Source organism: Lycium barbarum, chromosome 6 (assembly GCF_019175385.1).
Source record: "Lycium barbarum isolate Lr01 chromosome 6, ASM1917538v2, whole genome shotgun sequence".
Lineage (NCBI taxonomy): Eukaryota > Viridiplantae > Streptophyta > Magnoliopsida > Solanales > Solanaceae > Lycium > Lycium barbarum.
The window spans coordinates 89633718-89660166 of record NC_083342.1 but is presented as its reverse complement, the minus strand read 5'-3'; the positions used below and the strand labels follow the sequence as shown (position 1 = coordinate 89660166).

General features: G+C 35.8%; 1 protein-coding gene and 2 long non-coding RNA genes across 3 annotated transcripts; 2 read left to right on the top strand and 1 right to left on the bottom strand.

Moving 5' to 3' along the window:
* The first annotated feature begins 2261 nt into the window (after window positions 1-2261).
* On the top strand, window positions 2262-9110 carry LOC132644760 (polyamine oxidase 1). The gene is made up of 10 exons (XM_060361366.1): window positions 2262-2429; window positions 2551-2800; window positions 3003-3131; window positions 3229-3290; window positions 3462-3616; window positions 4536-4679; window positions 5899-6048; window positions 7484-7738; window positions 8316-8397; window positions 8485-9110. Exons 1-10 carry the CDS (start codon window positions 2378-2380, stop codon window positions 8697-8699), a joined length of 1494 nt encoding a protein of 497 aa, XP_060217349.1. The 5' UTR covers window positions 2262-2377; the 3' UTR covers window positions 8700-9110.
* Window positions 9111-9988: 878 nt separating this feature from the next.
* Window positions 9989-12122, bottom strand: LOC132644759 (uncharacterized). Its single transcript, XR_009583899.1, has 2 exons — window positions 11123-12122; window positions 9989-10964 (listed from the first exon to the last, which is right to left on the bottom strand). It is a non-coding gene; the product is annotated as an uncharacterized LOC132644759 (long non-coding RNA).
* Window positions 12123-12941: 819 nt separating this feature from the next.
* On the top strand, window positions 12942-25856 carry LOC132599796 (uncharacterized). Its single transcript, XR_009567020.1, has 2 exons — window positions 12942-13124; window positions 25552-25856. It is a non-coding gene; the product is annotated as an uncharacterized LOC132599796 (long non-coding RNA).
* The last annotated feature ends 593 nt before the right edge of the window (window positions 25857-26449 follow it).

Genomic DNA, 26449 nt, shown 5'->3' with positions numbered 1-26449 from the left:
ATTTTTTTGGCTTATAAGTTGTTTTCAGCTGATAAGCTGCTTTAGATACATTTTTTTGCGCGGATTGCCCTTCTTTTGGGGTGGTCTTTAAATTTTGCCCTTCAAATTTGTGGTCTTTAAATTTTGCTCCTCATATTTGTGGTCTTTAAGTTTTGCCCTTTGCTTGGAAAGGTGGGCGAATACATGAAGTTCTGGGTTCGAACCCCCGCTCAGGCATAAAATAAAAAAATAATTTCGCAAGGCAGGACTGGGGGAGTGTATGCCGAAAATAGCATACAATCTTTAAGGAAAAGCTAAAGTTATGCCGGATCCGGCATAACTAAAAGCCTGCCCCATAAGGCAGAATTTTTCCTAAGACATAGTTTAGTTATGCCTTATGAGGCAGAATTTTAGTTAAGGCATAACAAAATTATGCCCAATAAGGCAAGAACTTTTCTTAAGGCATAGACTTTGCCTTATAAGACAAAGTTTAAGTTATGCTTTAAGGAAAAGTTCTGCCTTAACGCATAACTAAAAGTTTACCTTGAAAAGTAAAATATATATATATATATATATATATATATATATATATATATATATATATGCTTCAAGGCAAAGTTTGCCGGAGGGGGCAAACTTTTAGTTAAACACAACTAAAAGTCTGCCCCCTCCGACAGACTTCTAGTTAAACACAACTAAAAGTCTGCCCCCTCTGGCAGACTTTTAGTTAAACACAACTAAAAGTCTGCCGAAGGGGGCATAACAAAATTTAAACTTTGCCTTATAAGGCAAATTTTTAGTTATGCCTTAAGGAAAACTTACGTCTTATAGGGCATACTTTTAGTTATGTTTTATGGGGCACACTTTTAGTTAATGCATTACTAAAAGTTTACCTTGAAAAGTTTAAAAAAAAAATACGTATATATGCTTCAAGGCAAAGTCTGCCCCCTCCGGCAGACTTTTAGTTAAACATGACTAAAAGTCTGCCGGAGGGGGCATAGCGAAATTTAAACTCTGCTTTGCAATTTTTTTTAAAATTTTTGACTGAGCGGGGGTTCGAACCCGGAACCTATGAGTTTTAGCCGAAGGGCAAAATTTAAAGACCACAAATATGAGGGGCAAAATTTAAATACCACCCCAAAAAAAGGGCAATTCTGCGAATTGCCCCTTTAGATAAGCTAAGTCACATGAACCCAATTATTTTTTTGAGCTTATTTTAAGCACAAAATGACTTTAAGCTGGCCAGCCAAACACTCAAAAAATCTAAAAACAACTTATAAGAAACTTATAAGCCAATCCAAACGGGTTCCTAATTTATATTTTTTGGCTTATAAGTTGTTTTCAGCTTATAAGCTATTTTTTAAGCCCATCCAAACATGCCAACTTATTTTTTAAGCTTATTTTAAGCTCAAAATGACTTATAAGCTGATCAGTTAAACACTCAAAAAACCTAAAAGCAACTTATAAGCTATTTTCATCAACTTATCTAAGCCAAACGGGCTCCAGTTTTCTTCTTCTAGAACTCTTATTACTCATTCCCTCCCTCGCGAGAAAAGAAAGAAGCCAAAACAAGTAAAAAAGAAAGGAAAAAAAAAACACAATTTATGTATAAGTAATACTTCCTCCTTCCTTGAGGGGGCGTTTGGTAGCCGGTTAGAAGCTGCATTATTCATATACTAAATCATGTATAAGTAATACTTTTTTCTTTTTAATTTATATAAGGATTGACCTATTTGGAGAGTCAATAATTATTTTTTTCACTATAATTTTTTTTCAAATTTTTTCATATATTGTGAATTATTAATTATGCAGATATATAGTACTTTTTATATAGTTTTCAAATATGTAAAATTTATTATAAAATACTCAAAGAACCTATATTTGAAATTGAGTTAAAGAAAGAACGGTTTGACTACCCAAATGGTTTAAACCCTCGTATAAATTGGGATGAAAGAAATACCATATTTAGTAAGTATTTTTTTTGCTATGCATAAAATTAAACATACCTAATATAGCTACGAGAGAATGAGATAACTATGAATAAGTAAACCTACGTAATAATTAATGCCTTTATATAATTCTCATATAATTAGTCACTATATTATTACTCTGTCTGCTCTAATTTATGTGATATACTTTCTTTTTAATAATTAAAAAAAATACATTTATATATTTAAAATTAATTTAAATTTAAAACCGCTTAATATCTACAGTGGTAGAGTAAATAAAGGTAAGAGAGAGCGGTGTTCCCTCAATATACGGTTGAAATCAAACTATAAAAACCGACTCCCGCTATTTCTTCTACTATTACCACCTCTCTTTTAAACTCCTCAACCCTTAACACTCGTCAAACTCTCTGCTTATTCCCTTCTCCCCCACCCCACAAATCACGTCTGTCATGGAAACTCCCCGTCGCTGCTCTGTTATCATAGTGGGAGCCGGCATCTCAGGTAATTTATCGCCAGATATACAAATATATGCAAAAAGTTACTACTACACGTTTATGGATCCAACTCTGTTTTCTCATGTATAAAGATGCTTCTGCATTGTGTGTGGTTTAATTTTATGTAGGTTTAACGGCGGCGAAGGTGTTATCGGAGAATGGCGTAGATGATGTTGTGATATTGGAGGCGTCCGATAAGATAGGTGGCAGGATAAGGAAGGAGGAATTCGGCGGAGTAACGGTGGAGCTCGGCGCCGGTTGGATCGCCGGCGTTGGTGGTAAACAGTCTAATCCTGTCTGGGAACTTGCTCTTCAGTCTAATCTTCGCACATGCTTCTCCGATTACAGTAATGCCCGTTATAACATTTACGATCACAGGTTCGTAACAAGTATTTGAACTGTGAATTCTTGAAAAATTATACTCCCCTCTGTTTCAGGTTTAGACTTGACACGGAGTTTAAGAAAGTAATTTTTTTTTTAATTTTATGATCTTAAACATGTCACATGAAAAGTTAAAGTAATATCAGCTTAATATGTGTAGTGTTGATTTTTGTTTTGCATATTTGTTGTGGAATTACAGTGGAAAGATATTTCCGAGTGGAATTGCGGCGGACTCGTATAAGAAAGCGGTGGACTCAGCGATTCAGAAACTAAGAAGCCAAGAGGGAAACCATCATGAAGATGCCTCCATTCTTGCTGAAACGCCGTCGTATGATACACACTCTGTTTTTGTTCTCTTTTCGTTTTTTAGAAAAAATAAAATAAAATAATAAATCCTTCATTTTTTTTTGTTTTGTTTTTCGCAGTACTCCAAAAACACCAATAGAGCTAGCCATTGACTTCATTCTCCATGACTTTGAAATGGCAGGTCAATTTTTCAATTATCAGTTCCTTGTACTCTGTGCCATTTTTTTTAATGAGAAAAGTAGCAGTGTAATTATAGCACTTTCACCTTTATTTTCTTAACTTTTGAGATTTTTTCAGTTCTTTATTTTCAAGATTTTGGGATTGAATTTTAGTATTGTTTTGAATTTTACAGAGGTTGAGCCAATATCAACATATGTGGATTTTGGAGAAAGAGAATTTCTTGTTGCTGATGAAAGAGGGTATGAGCATTTGCTTTATAAAATGGCAGAAGAAATCCTTTTTACCTCTGAGGGTAAAATTACGGACAGCCGTCTCAAGCTAAACACGGTAATTTATATATATATTTTTTTCTGTTTTTATTTCTTGATGGGTAAATTTATGACAACTACAGTAGAAATGGTAGGCAAAGTCGATGAACAGAAGGTGATAAACTGATAAGGTCTAAAGATTTGTTTTTTATTGCATGGAGTAATTTATCTTTCTTTTTTGGTTCTGTTAAGATTGATTGATGACCCACCAAATTGAAGAGTCTGCAGAAAAGGACGTTTTCCAAGGACTATTTATTGTTAGTATCATATTTTTAATTGAAAAATCTTCCCAAATGTGCTTTACTAAGTAACTCCCTATTTAAGGGAAAAAATGGAAAAGCAATTGGTAATAATTTGAAGTGATCATCACCTCTTCAATAAAACTCTAGAAAAGTAACTCGCGCCAGTTTCTTATTGGAATATGCTAGTATAAAACAGAAAAAGAAAAGGGTACTAAAAGGGCATTGAAAAGCCAAAGACAAGGAAAAAGAAAGATCCTACGAAAGTAATTTTCGATTCATACAAATTTAAGGTTTTTTTTTTTTTTTTTGGATTTGATATGATGATGATAGAGTTAATAAAATGACAGAGACTTGTTCCTCATCATTATAATGGTACCATAAAGAGAGAACTTTCCCATTCAACACGTTAGGTAATGATAGTAATATCTAAATTTAGAGGCTAAACTTTACATAATGCAATCAAACGTGGGTCCAAAGATCCACTAAATAGCAAAGAGGCTATGATCCTTTTACTTCCATCCCTCATACTGGCTAACCAACTGATTCAATTAATCAGTGCTATTTCAGTTTGACTTTGTGCAGATATTTGTCCTATATAGGGTGCCTAGGCCACTGTGTTTATGTTGATCTTGAAATACATCTGAATAAATGCTGCATTTATGATTGTAGTAATTCACAATTCACAATTTACGATAGGTTGTTCGGGAAGTGCAGCACTCGAGAAACGGCGTCTTGGTGACAACAGAAGATGGTTCCCTTTACGAAGCCAATTACGTGATTTTGTCAGTTAGTATTGGTGTTCTCCAAAGCGACCTCATTTCCTTCACACCCCCTTTACCTGTATGTCTCCTCACTCTTTCAATCTTTTATAACCGGTTTAATCGAATTCAGTTTTCTTGGTGTACGACTCAAGTGTATATATATGGATGTGTGTGTGTATGAGAAAACGTAAAGTAGTCTAAGAACTTTAAAGGTTGAACTTATCAAACTTGTATCATAGATCTACCTCTCTATAATCCACCGTGTACTAATAGTAATGTAATTTAATGCCTAAGGTCGCAACATGTATGAATGATAGATATTTGCTTCACGTGCACATGGATGGATTGTTGAGATCTTGAGCCTTTGATGTTCACAAAAAAGTGCCCCGCAGTTATTACAGTCCGATAATGTAATAGCTTGAGTGTATGGCTAGGATACAATATGGGTCCTCTGTTTCCGGTTAGACTACCTAAAGTTGGTCAGCTGCAAATTATTGAGATGTATGTGGATTCTGAACCTATGGGATATTAAATACCAACAATGTTGAAGAGGTCTCCATTTCTAGACAATGAGCTACCCACATTAATTACAGGACTTGGTTATTAAAATGGTTTCCACTCTTTTAGAGTCATGATTTAAATGGTTACATCCGAAGTATGGACTACTGGACTTGAATGTGCAGTGGATATACAGCTTGTTTTCTTGTTAGCATTGATGTTGTTCCAAATCTAATAAGTTAAATTGGACAGTTTTCATCATTGGGTAGTTTATCTCTTAAATTATTATTAGCACTCAGCTATCTATTTTAATTTAGTGGAGTGAAACCTACCAATACATTAAAGAATTCCAGATAGTGAAGTTGCTCATCATCAGTTATTAGAAATGGCAATTTGTAGTTGTAGCTAATAAAAATAAATAATTTGTAGCTTTTGAGGTGATTGGCTTCTGTATCTTGTATTTTGATAGTTTAAATAAGGTTAATTGATACATAACTTCAAAATTAGCTGTCAATGTCTAAATCGAGGATAATTTAAGTGGTAGCGAACAAAACAGGTTGGTTAGCAGTGCTTGGAGTTGGAGTAACTTTATCTGTCTTTAGTAAACATAGAACTCTCTCTTGTGCTAGATAAACTATTTATTAATTTTGTGATCAAATTATTAATGAAAAAGGTTAATTATTTTTCTTTTTTAACTGTTTCGAATACACCTGATATCAGCTTCACCTTTAGTACCCTGCTTGTCTTCTGTTTTTTTAAATAAAAAAATTAACCTCTCTTATATGTATTGATTGAAGCAGAGATGGAAGATGGAAGCCATCAGAGACTTGGATGTGATGGTTTATACAAAGATCTTTCTCAAATTTCCTTATAAGTTTTGGCCTTGTGAACCTGAGAAGGAGTTCTTCATCTACGCCCACGAGCGAAGAGGCTACTATACTTTCTGGCAGGTTTGCACAATTTATTGTCTAAATCTTGAGTCTTTTTAGTGCATATTGTTTCTAATTCTAATAATGCACATTACTGCATTCTTTTGGTTCATTACTTGCATCTGGACAATTTCTTCATCTTGGTCTTTTGTCAAGTCATCCAGTGTCCAGTGATATGGTTGACAAGGAGGACTTCTTTTTCATTTTCTCTTCTATATCTAAAGAGAGAAATATTATTTAATACAAAGATACCGTCACTTTGTTACAAAATGACTGCCTTAAAATATTATTAGGGGCTCAATAGTACAGTAACTTTGTTCCAAGTTTCTTTCCTTAATCTATTATTTCCATATATTTAATCACCATTAGGAATCTGGAACTTGAAGTCAAGCTCATTCTATGTGTATTTCCTATTTCCTAATAAAACAAAACCATGTGTGACAGCCCTAATTTGTCTGTCTAACGAATGGATTAATGCACGAAGCTGATGATCAGAACTGTGCTTTAACTAATATAATATACAATTTTGTCGTTACTTGTGATGATGTGGCCCACATTAGGTACTTTAACATTTTATTAAGATCAACTAATCCTGGGCTCTGTACGTGTGGGCTCTGTATGAATTAAGCCATTCTCTTTTTTCCTATTGGGGTTGCCTACTACTAGGCAGTTGACTTTACTGTCACAAAATTCCACTGTAATATGGTCATCAGAAGTACACCACCTTCAGTATTTCTAATATGTAGTGTGCTTGCATTAGCTTTAGAGTTTTACAATTGCTAATCTCAGACATAAGTTGTAAATTTTTATGGAGTAGCTCAAATTATTAATTGTGTTAATCTGTAAGATTAGAGTCAGTTACCTTTTTTTTTTTTTTTTCCTTTTCTGATTAGCAGAGTAGGCGAGCCTTCTGTTCTTGATATCCTGGAGTTTATGTATATTCCAGTTACTAGTCGTAGAGGTTCTTGATGAGTTTAAAAATGATGCCGGTCCTTCTGCTGCACTATGTAATTCCGGAGTACCACTTCCGTATGTGAACATTAGTATAGTGCTCGACCCGTGTCCATCTATTGGTTTTGCACAAAGAAATTTTCTTGGTTACAATTGTACAATGATATAAGCATAATTTGGCTTCTGCACACATCATATAACATAAAATTGCTACCTTTTTTATGAATGTCTCATGCTACAATGGTACAACCCCCTCTTGGAGCTGCCAATATAACTTGACCACCAATTATGTATCTTATGAAATCTCATTGAGAGAATACGATAGTACACTTGCATCAACTTCAGACTTCTACTTTTTTCAATTGAACCTTTTTCAACTCGTTTATAATATGGAGGACCTATTCATTCCTGCAATTTAATATGGCTGCTGAATGCATCATCTGGTCATCATTATGTGCCCAAAAACTGATCCTAGCTTTATGTTGATCTGTTTTCATGTCATCAGCACATGGAAAATGCTTACCCGGGTTCCAATATGCTGGTGGTAACCTTGACAAATGGTGAGTCGAAACGTGTGGAAGCTCAATCTGATCAAGACACATTAAGAGAAGCAATGGAAGTTTTAAGAAACATGTTTGGGCCTGACATTCCTGATGCCACCGACATATTAGTCCCACGTTGGTGGAATAATCGGTTTCAGCGTGGTAGCTACAGTAATTACCCCATATATGCAAATCATCAACTTGTCCATGATATTAAGGTTAGCACTCTTCTTTCTCACTTGGCAATAGTAATTTACAGTGTCCAATCTTAATAAATTTACATAATCTTGAATAATTGCGACGAGACTATATTGACAATCTTGATTAAATTGCACAATTGTGTCATAGAGGAGAATTGTCTCATTTGCCAGTCTTTTTTGTCAAGACTACATAGAATAGCAATGTCCTCATCATTCAACCTACGACTATGTACAAAAGACAGCCAACTCTGATATTCAGAGACTACTACATAGAAAATATCGCCAACTCCAATATTCAGATACTGTTGTACAGGAAAAAAGCCTTTTAATAAATTATCAATTTCTGGGAACATCTGTATTTAAGTTGATTTTGGAACCAAAGATTGGCCTCACTTTATTTGCCAGCCACATCTTCTATTTTCGAACTTTCCTCCATCTTCATTTAAATTACAAAATTATCAATTGGAACTGCAATGATGTTGGAATATGGAAATAGTTTCTTCAAACTTTTGATTAGCCACTGTTATGGGAGAAAAGCTATGTTTGATAAACTAATTTTATGCTCTTGTTGCAATGACATTCTTTCTTCCGCCAGGAACCTGTTGGGAGGATATTTTTCACTGGAGAACACACAAGTGAAAACTTTAGTGGCTATGTCCATGGAGGTTACCTTTCAGGTTAGTTCAACTCTAAAATTCTTCTGGCGATGAACTATTGGACAAAATATAATTTCTTACCTTAATTGGCATAACTAATTTGAGCAGGTATAGACACTACCAATGCTTTACTTGAAGAAATGAGAAAGGATGACGGAAGGAAGACTGAGAATCAAGCTTTTTTGCTAGAACCATTGCTAGCATTAACCGGATCTTTGACATTGAAACAAGCTGAAACAGTATCAAGTCTCCACAAATGTGATATTCCGCGACAACTCTTCCTGAGTAACAACAAATTGGGACTTCCAGAGGCTATCTTATGACTAAATGAACCTCTGGATAAAACTTACACTGACAGATCTTGCTATGCAACCGCCAATAAACTGGGTTTCTGGTGCAAAACGATGGTACAAGCCCTTTGTTCCATTAACAGAAAAAGAGCAAAGAAACTTGACAGGGGGGCATGCTATTCCTCACCGAAAAAAGAAGGATGTAGGGTAGTTTCCAGGATGTTCATTCTGAAGGAAATTCATTTGCAGATACATAAAATTGTTATTAGGAGTAAAATAATAGAAAGGTATCATGGATGGCAAATGCAGTACTAATGATATTGAATACATGAAAATTAAGTAACAAGATGGATGTTCAGTTGATTTTCAATCTCGTTTCTTCTGTTCATCGATTATTTCTAATGTAATACAGAAGTTTGTATATCAAAATATAACTTCTGGTATTGTGTCGGTTGAGATGCTCAAAACTTTGATTTCATTCTTACTATTACATGATCCTACTCACATATTTTAGTTTCAACTTCCAGTTGCTCTTATATTTAGCACTTCAATACCTCTGATGGCAACTTTTATTCACTCTCTTTGCTGGCTGCACAGTAACATATTGCAGTTACTTCAAGAGTTTCTTACTCCTACATGTGTTTTTAATATTTAATATTTCCACTTAAGAAAAATATTTTACTCAAATGGGGAAAAATGGAATGTCATTTAAATTCATTTAATATTGCTTGTTTCAAATTCATTTAAATATTGCTTGTTATTGTTGGGCTTTAAAGACCGTTAAGTGGTTGGGAAAAGAACTGGAGGGAAAATTAAAAATTTGAGCAAAGTTCTTTTTTGATGAGAACTTTGTATCACATTGGCGGTGAAAAGGGAGAGTTATGCGCTTATATATGGAAGCACATCATCTAGCTCATAAAAAGTTGAGAAGAAAGATTGAAACGTTTGAGGCTCATTTTGAAAGAATTTAGTATCTTTAGTTTCTGGGTTCAAACTTTTATGTTAATCTACTGTAGAAGATAAACAAGTATTTTCTTTCAAGATATAAAAGTACTTTCTCCTCGGATATAAAAGTACTTTTTCTGGAAATAAAAGTACTTTGTTCTAAGATATAAAAGTACTTTTCAGAAATAAAAAGTTATCCTTTTGGAAGACTAAAATCTTTGGATTTTTTACTCCGATTTTGAGATTAAAATTTTCGTAACTTTCTACTCATTTGGTTACTCAATTTGAAGATATAAAAACTTCATCGAGTATAACTTAAGAAAGAGATAGTGCAGAAACTTAAAGAAAGAGCAATGAAATTCAAGAGAAGAAGTGAATTGGCTGAAGTGGTTTTTTACATTTATAGAACACCAATATATATATACATATGTTACAAATCAATTTATGCCTAATTCTAAGGCACCAAATCAGTGATGCATATTATATGGTATCTACAAATCAGTGATACATATTATATGGGATCTACTTAATAATAAATAGGAAAGTAAATATATGAGTAATGTAATATTTCTTAACACTCCTCCTCAAGTTGGAGAGTGAAAATCATGAAGTCCCAACTTGTTGCGTAGTGTCACAAACTGATCCTTTCCCAATGCCTTCATAATAAATCTGCCAACTAAAAGCGTGTGGGCACATATGATGGACTAATCATTCCAGCTTGCAACTTTTCTCGAACTATGTGACAATCTATTTCATTTGCACGTTCATGGAAGACAGGATTCACTGTAATATGCAAAGCGGCTTAATTATCACAGAATAGTTTTGTAGGAGTTACTTGTGGGACTTTCAGATCTTGTAGAATGTAGCGTAGCCATGTGAGCTCCAAGCTTGTATTAGCCATAGCTCGATATTCTGCTTCTGCTGACGATCTTGAAACATTCGGTTGTTTATTGGACTTCCATAAGACGAGAATTTCCAAGAAAAACTATAACTGATCTCCTTGTGGCACTGCAACCTCCCCAATCCGAATCACAAAAGGCATGTAAAGTAAGATCACTGATGGAAGGGAATAATAAACCTTGACCTGGAGTACCCTTAATATATTTAAGGACTCGTATAGCAGCATCCCAATGAGGTTTTCGAGGCTCGTTCATGTATTGACTTAGTGTACGAACAGAGTAAACTATGTCGGGTCTTGTAACATGTGTATCATTCAATAATTCACCATGTGTAGGAGTAAGTTTCAGATTTTGTTCCATTGGAAACTTGTCTGGGCGCGCCCCTAGAAGTCCTGAATCTTGAAAGATGTCTAATGCATATTTCCTTTGAGACATAAAAATACCTTTATGTGATCTGGAAAACACAATACCCAAAAAAATATTTCAAATCTCCAAGATCTTTGATGCGAAAGCGTTTGAGAAGGAACTTTTTGAGATGCTCGATTTCTTTAAGATCATTTCCTGTGAGAAGTATATCATAAACATAAATCAAAATTGCAGTAAATTAAGTACCTTGGGCTTTAGTGAAAAGAGAAAAGTCGGCTTTTGATTGTTCATAACCAGCCTTTTGAATGGTTTCTACAAAGGTGAGAAACCAATTTCTTGATGCCTGTTTGAGACCATAGAGAGATTTGTGTAGCCGACATACAGTGTTCTCCCCCTATCGGCGAAGTCCATGTGGATGTTACATATACACTTCTTTATTCAAGTCGCCACGAAGGAATGCATTTTGGACGTCTGACTGGTAGGCAACCCAATTCCGTGCAGCAACAACAGTAAGAAGACAACGAAGGGTAGTAAGTTTGGTTTTAGGAGAAAATGTTTCTTGATAATCAGTACCCTCTACTTGAGCGTATCCTTTAGCAACAAGACGAGCCTTATATCTTTCAATGGTACCATTTGACTTGTACTTAATTTTGTAAACCCATTTGCAACCGATGGGTTTAATTTATGTCCAGCAGGAAGAGGTACCAAACTCCATGTATTGTTCTGTTGAAGCGCTTCTAATTCTGCATTCATGGCTTGTTTCCAGTGAGGATCAAAGATTGCCTAATCATATGAGATAGGCTCGGTATGACCTGTAATGTTAGCTAAAAAAGTACAATCTGTAGATGATAAACGAGAGTAAGAAAGAAAATTGAAAAGAGGATATTGAGTACCTGATTGAGAACTTGGGGTTGGGTTTGATGTATTGACTTTTGATGATAGTATGTAGTCTTTTTGCCATGACGGGAGTTGTTTAGGATGATGGGATTGTCTTATGGAAGGTGCGGAAGGATGTATAGGGGTGGAAGCAAGTGTCATCGATTCGGTTGAAGGGCTCATTGTATATCCGGTGCAAGAGTACATTCAACCGTAAGTAAGGTTTCAGAATTTATGAGTTGGTCTTGTGATATATCTGATGCTTCAATGGGTTCGACTGGAGACAATAATTCAGAAGATGTGGGTGTTGACACCTAATTTTTTACCTCCCATAATTTATTTTAATTGTTCAAAGTATTTGAATATTAATGGGGTAATATATGTATTTTTTTTAGAAAATCAGAATTATTCTATAAACTATGAAGATAATATTTTACCCTTATTGTTTGGTAGAATAATTTCTATGATAAACCATTTGAAAATTACTTTGCAGCAATTAATGATGCATTTTACTAATTTCAACCAAGAAATAGTGTAAAATAACTATTTATTTAATTGTTCAAATTATCAAAAATTAATCAGCAAGTATTTACCCCATTTTTATTCAAGGAAATTGATTAATTGAAATGAATAATCATTTTTACCCCCAAAATTTCAATTCCTGCATAATCAATTTACATGGACAATTCTCAAATTAATTATAATTGATATAAATAATTAATTCTGATTATATTTGTAAATTGCTTATTGTGTGTTTAAATACGACTACAATTGAAATAATCAATTAGTTAGCCAAATAGAGCCATAATTGAAATAACAAATTTCATGTTTTAATTCAATTAAGGCCATGCTTGTAAATTCAGTTTTTGTGAAATCAGTCGTGTTTTTAAATTAATTGATTATTTAGTTTTAACTAAAATATTTAGTAATCAATCCTTTTAAAATTTACCTACTCATTAATTTGCTTTTTTTTCTTTTCTTTTGTCCCTTACACATATATATACACATTAATATATATATTCATTAATATATATTCGTGTGTATATATATATATATATATATATATATATCGAGTTGCCCTTCCTTTTTTTTAATGGACTGAGTTCAGCCCAATAGGGCTAGACCCGGCCCACACCATAAACATTTATACCCCTCGCCTCAGGCAAACGGACCCTTAAGGGGTGATTTGTATTTTTGCTGAGGTTTCTTTAAGAAACCCTAGCCGCCAAGAGGCGACTCCCTTCTCTCTTACGTGTATCGCCATTTTTGGCAAGTTCTCAGAGTATCACAGGAATGACAGTCGCATTGGGTCTTTTTTGAGGAAAAGCATTTAATGCTTCTTCACCTTTCACCCGATATCAAGCCAAACGAGGTATAACTTGTTTTTTCTACTCTACTTTTTCGATTCAACGGTTACATGACTGAGAAAACCTTAATGGATTTTGTTGTATTTGATTTTGAATGGTTGGTTTCTATTGGTCCTTAAGAGACCCTACATATCGACCTTGTGTTGGCCAATTCTTGGCATTTGATGTTTAATTTGAGCAGATCTTAGCCCTACAATGCGAGATTGTGAGGAGGAAACCCAAAAACTGGGTTTCCCACATTGTGGACTTCTAGATCATTTTTGCTTAAGGGAATCTGTTGATTGATAGTTGCTGAACTTGATGTAATATTGTCTTCATAATTTAAGTATGCTCATGTATAAGTTGACCAGTTTTAATCTATTGGGAATACTGGTCACATAATACTATCCAATCTGTTTTAATTAGGTACACATAAGTAATAACATAGCTTGTTTAATCAATCATGTTTATGTGTTTAGCTGGCTTAACTTGTTTAATTTAGGAGAGTGTCTTGTGTATGGTTTGATTAAGCTGCTATACTATAGTAATGACAACTTACTTTAGGCACCGTAAATTTGCTTGAAATGTCACGACCCAACCCCGTGGGCCGTGACTAGTGCCCGAATTGGGCACCCGAACACAATCACAAATCCGAGTGGCAAACAGATAACTTATACCGACACAAATATCAAACACTGCCTCAGATTATATCAAACCCATCCAGGCATATAACAGAAGCCGACAAGGCGGTGTTTCATATTTATGAGATTTTCAAAGAAAATTTCGGCAAAGTTTCCTTTGTTTTTCGAACTATCCAAAATAACCCTGTACACAGCAAATACCAACAAAGACCGCACAGGGCCAACAGAACAACATATACATGTGCGAGCCGACAAGGCTGCCATAACGAATAAAGTCATGCAAACACATCCGTACAGAAGTAGGCACACACACCCACAAATACGTCTACAGACCTCTAAACAGACAAACCGAATCATATGGCGGGACAAGACCCCGCCGTGCCCCTGAACAAATACATATATACATAGCGAACGAATATATATACCAAAATGTGTGCTCTGAAATGAGAAGAGCACTCCAAACAGCAGAAGAGGGTGTCCTAAATGGGTAGATCACCAAACTGTGCGTCTGTACCTGCGGGCATGAAACGCAGCCCCCCGAAGAAAGGGGGTCAGTACGAAATATGTACTGAGTATGCAAAGCAGAAAATACAGAAACAAATCTGAGGCATAAACGAAATAGTAGTACAGAACATAAGTATAAATCCAACATATCAAAATTTGTTTACTTTCAAAAATATGTAAGTCATGCGTAGGGTACAGAAGAATATGGTCGCCCGCCCGTCGATGGCGCCATAACACAGCATAACACTAGAATGTTTCAAATCTCCGTATCCCCGTCACATATCACAACATAACGCCATACACAGCATAACACCAAATATAGGTGGAACCCGACCCTCTTTTGCGAGTAGCTCGGTGAACCATAAACACAGCATAACTCCGGAGTATATCAAAGTGCGCACGATAACAGAACCGGCGAAAGATATAACAGAACGCACGAGCAGAGTCATGAGTAACCATATGCATAAAATCATTATCATAGACTCAAATATAAGTAAATGACCATACTTGAAATTCGAAATGATAATCATACCAAATTCTTTCAAAAGTCGTCCGAATTACATAAAGGAAAGTCGCGGGACCCACGGACGGGTATTGACCCGAGCCGGGCCCGCCTATGGAAAACATACTTATCATACGCCATACAAACTTCTACGAACATATCAAAGCAATCCGAGCCTTTCTGTGAAAGATATGGCGTTCAAAAAAATTTCGAAATTCCTTAAAGTGAAATCTTTTTATGCAAAGTTCGGAAAGCGATTATTTCAAAGACATAATGGTTCATATTTCATCAAATCATACATAAGAGTGCCAAGGGATACATAAGGGTCATAACATGCTCGGATTTCGAATCTTAGAATTTTCCTCAAGGCTTATAATCTAGCCTATTGAAAACTAAGACATGCCAAAAGAAAGAAGGGTTGCGCTTTACATACCTCGTACGCACTCCAAGATAGTCAATCTAAAGTAAATCCCAATCTACGCCTCGGGCTCCCCAAGGTCTACAAATATGCCAACGAATATCCAATATTAAGCATAGGCACTTAAGCCATTCATTCCAAACTAACATTAAATTCTACAGAAAATTCGGCAGTATTTCCCCTGTAAATAGGCCAACCCGAGAATTTAACTCGCTCAAAATCAACAACAACAACCACAATAACCAACCTAGCAACTCCAATAACCAATCCGAAAGACAATATTACATTAATACTCTCTTTTTCATCATTCGACAACTTTCCAAATATTCAATTCAGCGGCTTACCTTCAAGCCAACATCAACGCCTATACATTCAAATACTAACCCAAACCCATACTAACAACATTCAAGAACATTCTAAGCAATTCACATAATATTTCCAACGATCCAACAATTTCTCCAAATTGGGCCAAAAACAGCCCCAAAAACCGAGAGCAGCCCCTTTACCACATTCCTCATTTTTAAGTCATGATTTGTATCAACAATCCACACTATAACGATATAATTCTCATAAATATAAAGATTGCATTAATTTCACAAAATTCTCCAAATCAGTCCGCAACATTCACCATATTAATTTGGGACATTAAACTCTCATTTCCAAACTAGAATTCATAACGACGACAACTAAAACACTAAGCGATATTGATTCATCCTTTGCCAAACATTGGGGCTATACACGGCCACACTACACACATACACATATATTGATGATTTTTATTCTCTTCTCCACTCTACAACAATCAAACATGCTACAAAAATTTTATTCATTAACCCAATCACACACCCATTTACACGGCTAGCTCCCCAAGCACACAACCCACTTCCAACATACAATATTTCACCAATTTCATCCATATTAACATACCACAATATGCATAAAACATTTATAGCCCATAAAACAATAGAAATTCTTACCTTTGTTCTTTACTCCACAAGAAAGTTAGGGTTTGCGATTTACAAAAATGGATGGTTTGATCGCTCCAATAATGCTTCCACGCTACTTAGGGACCTCCAAATAGTGGGTTAACACCAAGGAATTATTTTTGGGAAGGCTAGAAATGGGGTTGGATTTTTCTCCTCTTGGCCGTGAACAGTGGCGCGTGAACAGTGGCGGAATGAACAGTCCGCGTGAACAGTGCGCCACCATGAATAGTGGCGCCGTGAACAGTGCGCCGCCGTGAATAGTGGCTCCGGGAACTTCTCTCTCTCTCTCTAAGCTTGAGAGCCCCTCTCTCTAACTCTAAGTTTTCTCAAGTTTGAAAGATGATAAATGAGTTCCTTAGTCATCAATTTGACTTAAATATCATGCCTACTAGTTGGACACATGTCCCACTCATGGCTTGAGCCCATCAAATTTGGCCACATGTCTTGGTGGGGCCCACACGACCACTAGTGCCTAATTAGTGAATAATTAATTTTTAATCCCCACTTAATAATCTAATCATGGTTAATTAATCCCTAATATCCATTAATATTTATACACTAAGTAAAATTTATAAGCAATTCATGTTCTAATAGAAACCGGAAATTAAAAATTTCTACTTCGTGCCCGAAAATGATCCCGTCTTTAACTTGAGTCAATTTGCTTGCGGGTAATTTGTCGTATAAATGTACGGGGTATAACATGAAACTATTTTGATAAGGACAATCTAGTGGCATCTATACATAGTAAGGTCTTGTTTGATAGTCTAATGTGTACAACTAATAGATGAAGTCTTACAATTTGGCTAAGTATGGTAATAGCACTGAGATAAATTCAAACCTGTCAACATAAGAGGCTAGTCTACTTTGATCTTGTCATTAGCCTTGTTGAGTTGAAGTGTGTGTTGAACTATTTTAAACTTGCTTGTAATCTCTATTGTTTGGTTGGCCCTTTCACCTATTTGATAAGGGTTAATATTACAAGTTGTTTGCTTTTGGTTTTGTGTCCCATTTGGTCCTCATGTATTTTGCCAAACTTGAGTATTTTTTGGTTCATTATTAGAACACTGTCAAAGGCATATTCCCTATTTTCATTTCTACTCTGTAGCTTGTTTGTGCCTCTGTGTGATTTTAGAAGATAAAAGTGTGGTTCTTTAAAGATTGCAGATGACCCTTATGACTTTGTCTGATTACTCAAACCTGTGAAAGAGCTTGGTTTTACTTTATTTTGCAAAGTCTAAGTATCTGAGCCAACCATGAACCCATTTGGTTTTTATTTGATCATTAGTTCATCTACTTGGAAGTTGTTAGGATAAATGAATCCCACACATGATAATAAAGGACCTCTGGTAATCAGTTAATTATTTGCAAACTTGTTAAGAAATCAATTTGATATAACGTGGAGTTGAACCTTGGAATCATGCATTCCTTTAAGACTGTTTGCCATAATGATTCTGTTTGAAGATTAATATTTGACTTAAGACAAAGAACAAGCAAGTCCTTTGATGATTATGTGTCACATTTTGTATAACTAGGAAGGCTTCACTTAGCAGTAATTATGAATTGGAATTGTTGGTTTTTCTTCCTTTTTCTCTGTGTGAAAGCTGGGTTGTGTACTGATTTGGTGTGTATAAATCAAAATGTTGCTAAAAGTTCTTGCTTTTATCTGTTATATATCATTTATAGTTTGGGTTTGAGTTAGAAGTATACCCCAGCATATGGCTTGATATGCCTCTGGTATACTAGGGTTGTATATGCTGATTAACTGAGGTATACCACCTATGTTAATGAAAACTTTTTCCTTGTCTTAATGAATACCTAGTTGGGCATTGGGTTGTTGTCTAGCCTAAATTGATTGAAATCTCATTTGTCTATTTCTGTGGTTTCCTTTTATGACTAGTATTTGGGATTATGCTTTCCTTATTTCTTTAAAGTCCCGGTCCAGTTTTGGGACAATTTGTGCTTGATCTATGCCTTTGCATTATATTAATTGATTGATCCTAGGACTGTATATTGTGCGTATGGATCAGTCTCTGTCATGACCCAACCCGCCATGACTGGCACCCAACTACATCCTAGTGGGCGAACCAACACACACGTCATTTATTTATCCAAGTCCAATTTTATATTAACCATTGTCCATCAATTATTACTCATTCAAGCATCGAATAAACAAAATAAGTCATGCCATAAATACTGAAATAAAAATGCGGAAGTTCTAACTATTACAAAATCTCCAAAATCTGAAAGTCATCATACAGGACTCTAAACTAAATCATGTCTAAGGAATGAAATCTGACTAGTAAATATCCATAATTTCTAGAATAAGAAAAGACATCATAAGAGGAAGATCTTCGGGTTGCCTAGCATAGGAAGAAGCTCACCCTAAATATGTCAGCAAACGTCCTCCACGCTAAATGTGAGGGCGGGTAGCAGTCTCTGTATCACAATCTGCACTCAAAAGAATGCAGCAAGGTAGTATCAGTACAAACCCTATGTACCGGTAGATATCATAGGCCGACTAAGATTAGTATCATGCACATCTTATAAAATCAATAGAATAAACAAGCCAACCAACATACATGAATATCAAAAACCACAAGAAGTCAACCAAGGATAATCACAATCAAATCACCAAGATATCAAGAATCACAATCAACGGAAGCCACAACGGAAATAAGTTTACCACAATATTCACACTCACTATGCACACATGCTAACTGATGTCATTGCTCAGTAGTCATGACCTGCAAGGGACCTATGGTGTCCATATATCACTCGTTCCGGACTCACTCCTCAGACCCGAGCATAACCTTCCGCTCCGGAACGAACCTCGGACGTGGGACATATCAACGTACCTCTCATTTCCGGAACTAACCTCGGACCACGAGCCCATAATTTAGGTCACATATACGCTTTTCCATACCTCTTCACAGAACAGTGTTTCTTACCTTCTCATTATCAATACCCAAATCATCTTTTCATGTCACAATACCGTCAAGAAGATCATATTAGCTTCCCCTCACAACACATCCACTACAGATATAACACGCAGGAATAGTGGCACGAAGCCAACACAATCACTCAATCACATTCACACAGGAGTTTAGCCACACAATATCATGCATGAAAACTAGGCATGCTTTTTCCTAAAGAGTTCACAAAACATACAATCAACTAACCAAAGTCTAACTTAAGTAGACTGTAACCTACCTCAATGTAGAGCTGGAACAACGCAAGTCACTCCGCTACAGCTTTCCCCTTCCTTAAATCCTCAGAACGCTCAAAGTCTAGAAATAAAAGGCTCAATGAGTCACAATTACTCAAATCACAAGTACCAATTCAAGAATACCCTTCCCTTTACCCCATTCCAAGGGGTAGATGATTTTCTAGGTGTTAAGCAGTCTATCAAGGGCCTTAGTAATCATTAATCATCAATTTATAACAATATTCTATCACCATTCCCAGTACAAGCAGTTTTCATGATCAAGACACCATTTTTATAGAACCCTAGGTCCAAATTCACTTAGTTATGGCTCTAAGTATTCAATTCATGATAAATAGAAACTATCCCAAGCCTTCAGATGATAACTAAGTGGTAATAACCATAACCCATCAAGTTAGAAGGTTTATTAATTTCTAGGGTTTCTATTTCAATTTCACCATTAAAGATCCACAAAGGGGATAACAATCGTGAAGGAGAATGGAATGATAGAAAGGAACAGATGAAACTTACCTCTCAAGAGTTTCTTGCCCTAGCTTGGAATTTCACCCTAGGTTCTTGTTGGGAACTGTGTTGGTGTTTTATGAATAGAGAATGTTAGACTAAGTATATTAAAATTGGGATACTGTTTTTTGTCGACCGCTATAGCGGTCGTTTAACCTCTGCAGCGGTCCCACTATAGCGGTCAAGTAACTGCTAAAGCGGACCAAGAGGATCCGCTTCACCGCTATAGCGGTCTATCCGCCACTATAGCGGCACCGCCATAGCGGTCAACCACCCGCCACAGCAGCCACCTAGAAAATGGATGGCCGCTGGAAGCAATTAACCCGCCGCTATAGCGGTACCGCCGAAGCGGTACTCCCACCGCCACAGCGGTCCCATTTAGGCAGTAAGCTCGACTTTTGTCCAGTTTTTCCCCTTATCACCCAACGTTTCATCCATGGCCTCAAAACCACAAAACAAACAGGCACATATACATAAAGACGTCATACGAATCCACCCGTGGCCTCGGAATTCCCAATGGAGTTCTAATTTTCTACGTCACCCCCCGACGGACTCAAGAGAATCAAGCAGCAACCACAAACAAGTAAAATTTCAGCTCATAAGCTCACACGATTAAGTTTCTACTATTTCGTTCTACCCTTGGAAAGGTTTTATTCGGTGGGGTGATCCTACATTTCCCATAACGACCGGAAGGGTCATTACAGTCTCTTTTACCATAAGATAAAATAAAAATACTGGACAATTTTTCTCCTATATATTATGGGTTCAATACATAAGTGGGGAAATGAAATAGCACTTGGGGATTAAACTTGAATCTCCCCTGGTATCTGCCATGCCTGGGGTTCATGGAAACCCCTTAGATCTTGTGCGACATCAGGAACAAGGAGGTGAAAGCTTTCCGTTTTAAGATATTTTTGCATCTCCATGGGTGTATATCTATGGTATATTGGCTGAAAAATTGTGCATCTTTGCTTGTGTGATAGTGTTTATTTAGGCAGATGTCTTTGTGGACTTTGTTTCTATCTATTTCTAATATTGGGCCTGCTTCTCTGTTAGTACAATTCATGTGGGCTTCTATTCATTGAGTCTGCAACTTATTAATTTTTGGGTATGCTCCTTTGTTTGTTTCAGCCCAATGCGAGTGTGTTATTTTCAGTCAAGTTACTTCTGTTAAGTGTAGTATATATATATTTAATTGTGTGACTTTTGCATGCTATACTAAATATTCTTCATTAAGTTCAGTTTTGTTTAGATACTCTCGAATCTGTGTTTCCCTCTCTTTGCTTTGCATGAAATACCATTCTTTGGGGCTTTCCTATTGCATAAAACCATTGGGCCAAAGGCCCAATATCTTCTCTTGATCGTGTCCGTCTGAGAACAAATGGGAAAGGGAAGCAAATATATGTGAAGGCTCAGCCAATGGGTGAAAATGGCACTGATGGGCTCGGGTTGGCCCATCAGTTTGAAAAAGAAATATTTTCCTTCCTCTCTTTACTTTATTTGATATGTATATGTTGTATATCAAACATGTGAAATAATGAAACCCCTATGCATGTGTAGACTTAGGAAATCAAACGCTTAGTATTTTAGGAAGTCCCTCAAAACCTTTTCAAACTCGTTTAATTTTTTTTTTTTTTGCACAACTGAAAAAATTGGCATTTAATTCTGATTTTGTTGAGTTTTCAAACACATATTTTGGATAGAGTAAATTATGTTTTTCTCAAAAATGGTTAATTGGCTAGTTTTTGGACTTTTGGCAATGAAAAAATCTGGGAAGAATTCTTTTTAATAGAAGGTAAAAATAATTTTGAGCCTTCAGCCCATTAGCTTGAATTATTTGTGAATCTTGTATCAAAAAAATAAGAAACGAATTGGGTTGAAAAGTGGAAAAATGTGGTTTATCTTTGATGGAAAAATGGGATTTGAGATTTTTGATACTAAGCACAATCTGAAAATGTTTTGAAAGCTGGAAATTTGATGATTGGTGAAACGGGAGGAAATGGACCTTTCAAATTCAAACGTTTTTGACCCAAAGATTTATTGGACTAAAAATATATTTTGGACTAAGTATGAGGATAAATGAATTTGGACTTAGAATATTATTTACCTATGGCTTCAATAAATAAATAAATAAAAAAAAAAAAACTGATTTTGTTTTCATAAAACTTATATTTATACATATAAAATACAAAACGGAGAATATACTCCATATTTTCTTATATCTAAAACCCATAAGAACTAAACCCATAAGAACTAAACCCATTTTATTAGGACTAAAATAGTAGCGACTCTACCCAGGAGAAATCCTGGGTGTGTCCTAGTCCGGTAATAAAGTGAGTTGAACACTTACGTGGATTTTTAAAACCAAAAACCCCTTGTCACAAGGGGAATTTTTGCCGAATTGTTTCTTGAAACCATGATATGAAATGAAATGACATTTTTGCGGAAAATTAAACACCTTTAAACAAATAAGTACATTAATCACACATTGAAGCTCGTAGGTCAACCGTATTCTACGGATCTTTAATACTAGGGTGCGTAAAACCTTCCCTAGGGGATCACTAGAACTCTTACCTCGAACTTTGGTCCAAAGAATGTTTTACTTATTTTTGGAAAAAATCTTTAAACTTGGTTTTCCTAGTTTTCCATAATAAATTAGGTGGCGACTCTAAAAATACTAAAATCCAATTAGAGCACCAACAACTTCGTAGTAACTTTTATGCCTAACCCGCGTAAAAGCGAACCGTAATAGTGGGCTCGTGTACATCATGGTACTAGGTTGGTTGAGGTGAAATATTAGTGGAAGATGGTGCACATTGACAATTGTCTGTGTGACCTGGAGAGAAACTATCCAACTTAGAATATTGATCCAGGGAAGTTGAGAACGGAAAAATGGTTTCTAAAAATTTGACATCTCGACTTACAAAAATTTTTTTAGTATCCAACTCATAAAGTTTGTAACCTTTTTTATCAGTAGGATACCCAACAAAAATGCAACGTTTTGCACGTGAATCAAATTTATGAGCAGGATTAACAACTATGGCATAACATAAACAACCAAAAACTTTTAAGTGATGGCGGATGGTTATATAGTAACTCAAAAGGTGATTTAGAAGATAATAATGGTGTGAAAGCCTATTGATGAGGTAGACATCGATCAACACAAATACTCCCCAAAAAGTGAGAGGTAAGTGAGATTGACATCATAACACTCTTGCCATAACTAGAATATGACGATGCTTGCATTCAACTACTCCATTTTGTTGAGGAGTAGAAACGCAAGTCCGTTGACATTTAATGCCTTGAGACTGAAAGAAACTTCTGATAGATAAGATTTCTCCGCCATTATCTATCCTTATGGTTTTAAATGAGGCATGAAATTGAGTACGAATAAAAGCAATAAAAGACTTTATTGGATTTGTGTATCTGATTTTTTTTCATAAGAAATACTCGAGTGCATCTTGTAAAATCATCCACAACAGTAAGAAAGAAATGTTCCTCTGAATGTGTGGATACCCTATGCAGACCCCAAATATCACAATGCAGTAAATCAAACGGATTATGACTCAATATTGAAGTTAAAGGAAATGGAAGTCTAGTTTTTTTTTAGCCATAGGACAAATGGTGCAGTTATCATTAAAAGAGATATTATGAGAAGACAACAATGACTAAACTATTTTAAGACGCGATGGTGATGGATGACCAAGACGCATGTGCAATAAATTTGACGACTGTGAGATATGGGTATCTTTGACAACATAGACATGTAATAAAGGCCATCGCGTTTTTCGCCCGAGCCAATCATCTTCCCCTAGACAAGTCCTGCAAGGCACAAAAAGTGAAAAACAAAATAGCACAACAATTTAAAGCATTAGTGATCTTGCTTACTGACATTAAATTTAAGCAAAATATGGAACACATAAAATATTGTTTAAGGTGATATCTTGGCCTAAAGGTATAGTGTTTGTGCAAGTGATGGAAGCAGATGATCCAGTGGGTAAATTAACAATTGGTATTGATGGGTATTTTGTTTGGGTCAAAAGTGTGAAATCAGAAATTATATGATCAGTAGCTCCACTATCCAAAATCCATGTCTTACTAAATACAAAATTAATTGAGGCATATGGGAAAAGGGATAAACCTGTTGCATTTGCATAAGCATCAACATTACTAAGAGAAAAAATTTGAGTCATCTTTGACAAAACATGAGCTATTTGTTGAACTTGACTTGCAGAAAGTCCATGTGAATAACTATTGGTATCTTGGGAATGAGATCCATGTGAAGTTTGAGAAGAATCTGTAGCATTAGTCGATGGAACAATATTTGCAAGTTACCTTGAGCCTTACATGATGGTTGCTGCCTGTTTTGGCTGCTTGATCTATTTGAAACCCACGTGCCATTTTTTAATTCACACCTATTTTCTGTATGACCTCTTTTGTCACAATAATTGCAATGAAATTTTAGAGTCTTGCAATTTTCAAGTGTATGTACCTCTCTGTTGCAGTGTTCACAGTGCTTATTTTTTTAACTTGTTTGAAGAATTATTTTGACGGCTTTGAATTGCAGCAACAACAGAAAAAAATTCCACTTGTTCCAATGCCCTACCTCGTCATGTTTCTTCTTGAATAACAAGAGAGTAGGCTTGACGAACGTTGGGTAGTGGTGACATCATGTGGACATTTGAACTGACAACATTGTAGGTGTCGTTGAGTCTTATGAGAAATTGTATTACAAAATCTTTTTCAATCTGTTCAACATGTGCTTTCATCTGATTGCAAGTGGGTATAGATCTGTGTGTATGTAACTCGTCCCAAAGGCTTTTAAGTTTTGTAAAGTAAGCAGAAACTGTCATTGTACCTTGCAAAAGAGATGCTAACGACTTCTGGATTTGATAAATTGTTGATGCATTCTTTTGTGAGAATTGATATTTGAGATCTTCCCACACTTGATTAGCGGTCTTAGCATGAACAACTCCTTTGGCTAGATCTAGTTCATAGAGTGTGTAAGCCATGGTAAACCATGTTGTTACATTGATTCCATTGCACATATTCTGTTGTTTGTTCTGATTCCGAAGGTGGTTTGATAGATCCATTGATAAAACCATTTTTTTTTGCCGTGAGGGCATGTATCATGGATTTATTCCATGACGGATAGTTGGCGCCATTCAGTTTCGTCAGAACGAGCATATGATTTGGATGATCTGAAGGATGAACAAAGTACAGGTTATATGGATCCATGTTGGCACTTCGCTGACTGGTATTTGAAATTTTGGAATTGGGATTTGTTGCATTGCCTTCGTTGTTTGCCATTTGTTTGAAAAAATTAGTAGCGCTGATACCAACTTAAGAAAGATATAGTGAAGAAACTTAAGGAAAGAGCAATCAAAATCTTTAGAAGAAGTGAATTGGCTGAAATGGTTTTTTACATTTACAGAACACCAAATATATATACATATGTTACAAATCAATTTATGCCTAATTCTAAGACACCAAATCAGTGATGCATATTATATGGGATACAAATCAGTGATACATTATATAGGATCTAATTTACACTAAATAGGAAAGTAAATATATGATAATATAATATTTCTTAACAGTATATAAGTTTGTGCATTCAGTTTGAAGATATAAAAACTTCACCGATTTTGTTAATTATGTTTGTGTTTTTCGAACAGAATGGGAGATCAAACTCCAAATGTGATTGCTACTGCTACTGGCACACACCAATCCCCGCAGTTGGCTCTACAAGCAATGTTGCCTCCTCCATCGTGTTGTCCCGGCACCGGCACCGGCTCCGGCAGAAAAGCCCGAAAATTTTATCGGCAGATGTTTTTTTACTTGACTACTGTAATATCCCGTAAATTCGAGTTAGGTGTGAATGTCTAAAAATTTAGTGTTAAGATGATATTATACCTATACGAATCCATGCTTGATGAATTCGGGTGGAAGATGGTCGTTTTGAAGCGAAACCAACAATTGATTTTCTTAAGGGCTCTTAAATTCGCCTAAGTTTTGATACGTCTGTCTTCTGGGCGATTTTCATGAAAATGTGTTGCGAATTTGGAAACACTTCCTTAATGAAAGTTGTAGATCTTTGAAATAGCTTTCCAATGGTAGGTCGCCCAGCCTAAGAAAAGTTTTGTACAAAAAGTTATGATCATTTTACTGAGCAAAGGTCAATTGTTGAAAACCAAAAAAAAATGTGTTGCGCCCGCGTCGCGAACCCAGCACGAAAAAATCAGCTGCAGACCAAAATAAAAACGTGATCAGGTGCTGAATTTTGTAAAAACGCGACGCTGACTCAGCACGGATCGGGAGTTATTTTGTGATTTCGAATTTCCTTTAAGTCCTAATTCATTGTGTTATTTCCCACTTCGTTTCAAATCAATATTTCTGAGGAAAAGAACCCTAGAAAAGTCTCTCCAACCCTAAGGTGAGTTCTTACTCAATATTGATCATTCCCACATCATATCCATCCCCTCTTGATAGCAAATCATCTCTCTAAAACCCTAAGTTCTTGTATATTCAAGAAGAGGAAGAAGAGAGGCGTGTGGGATTCCATCAAAAGGTAAG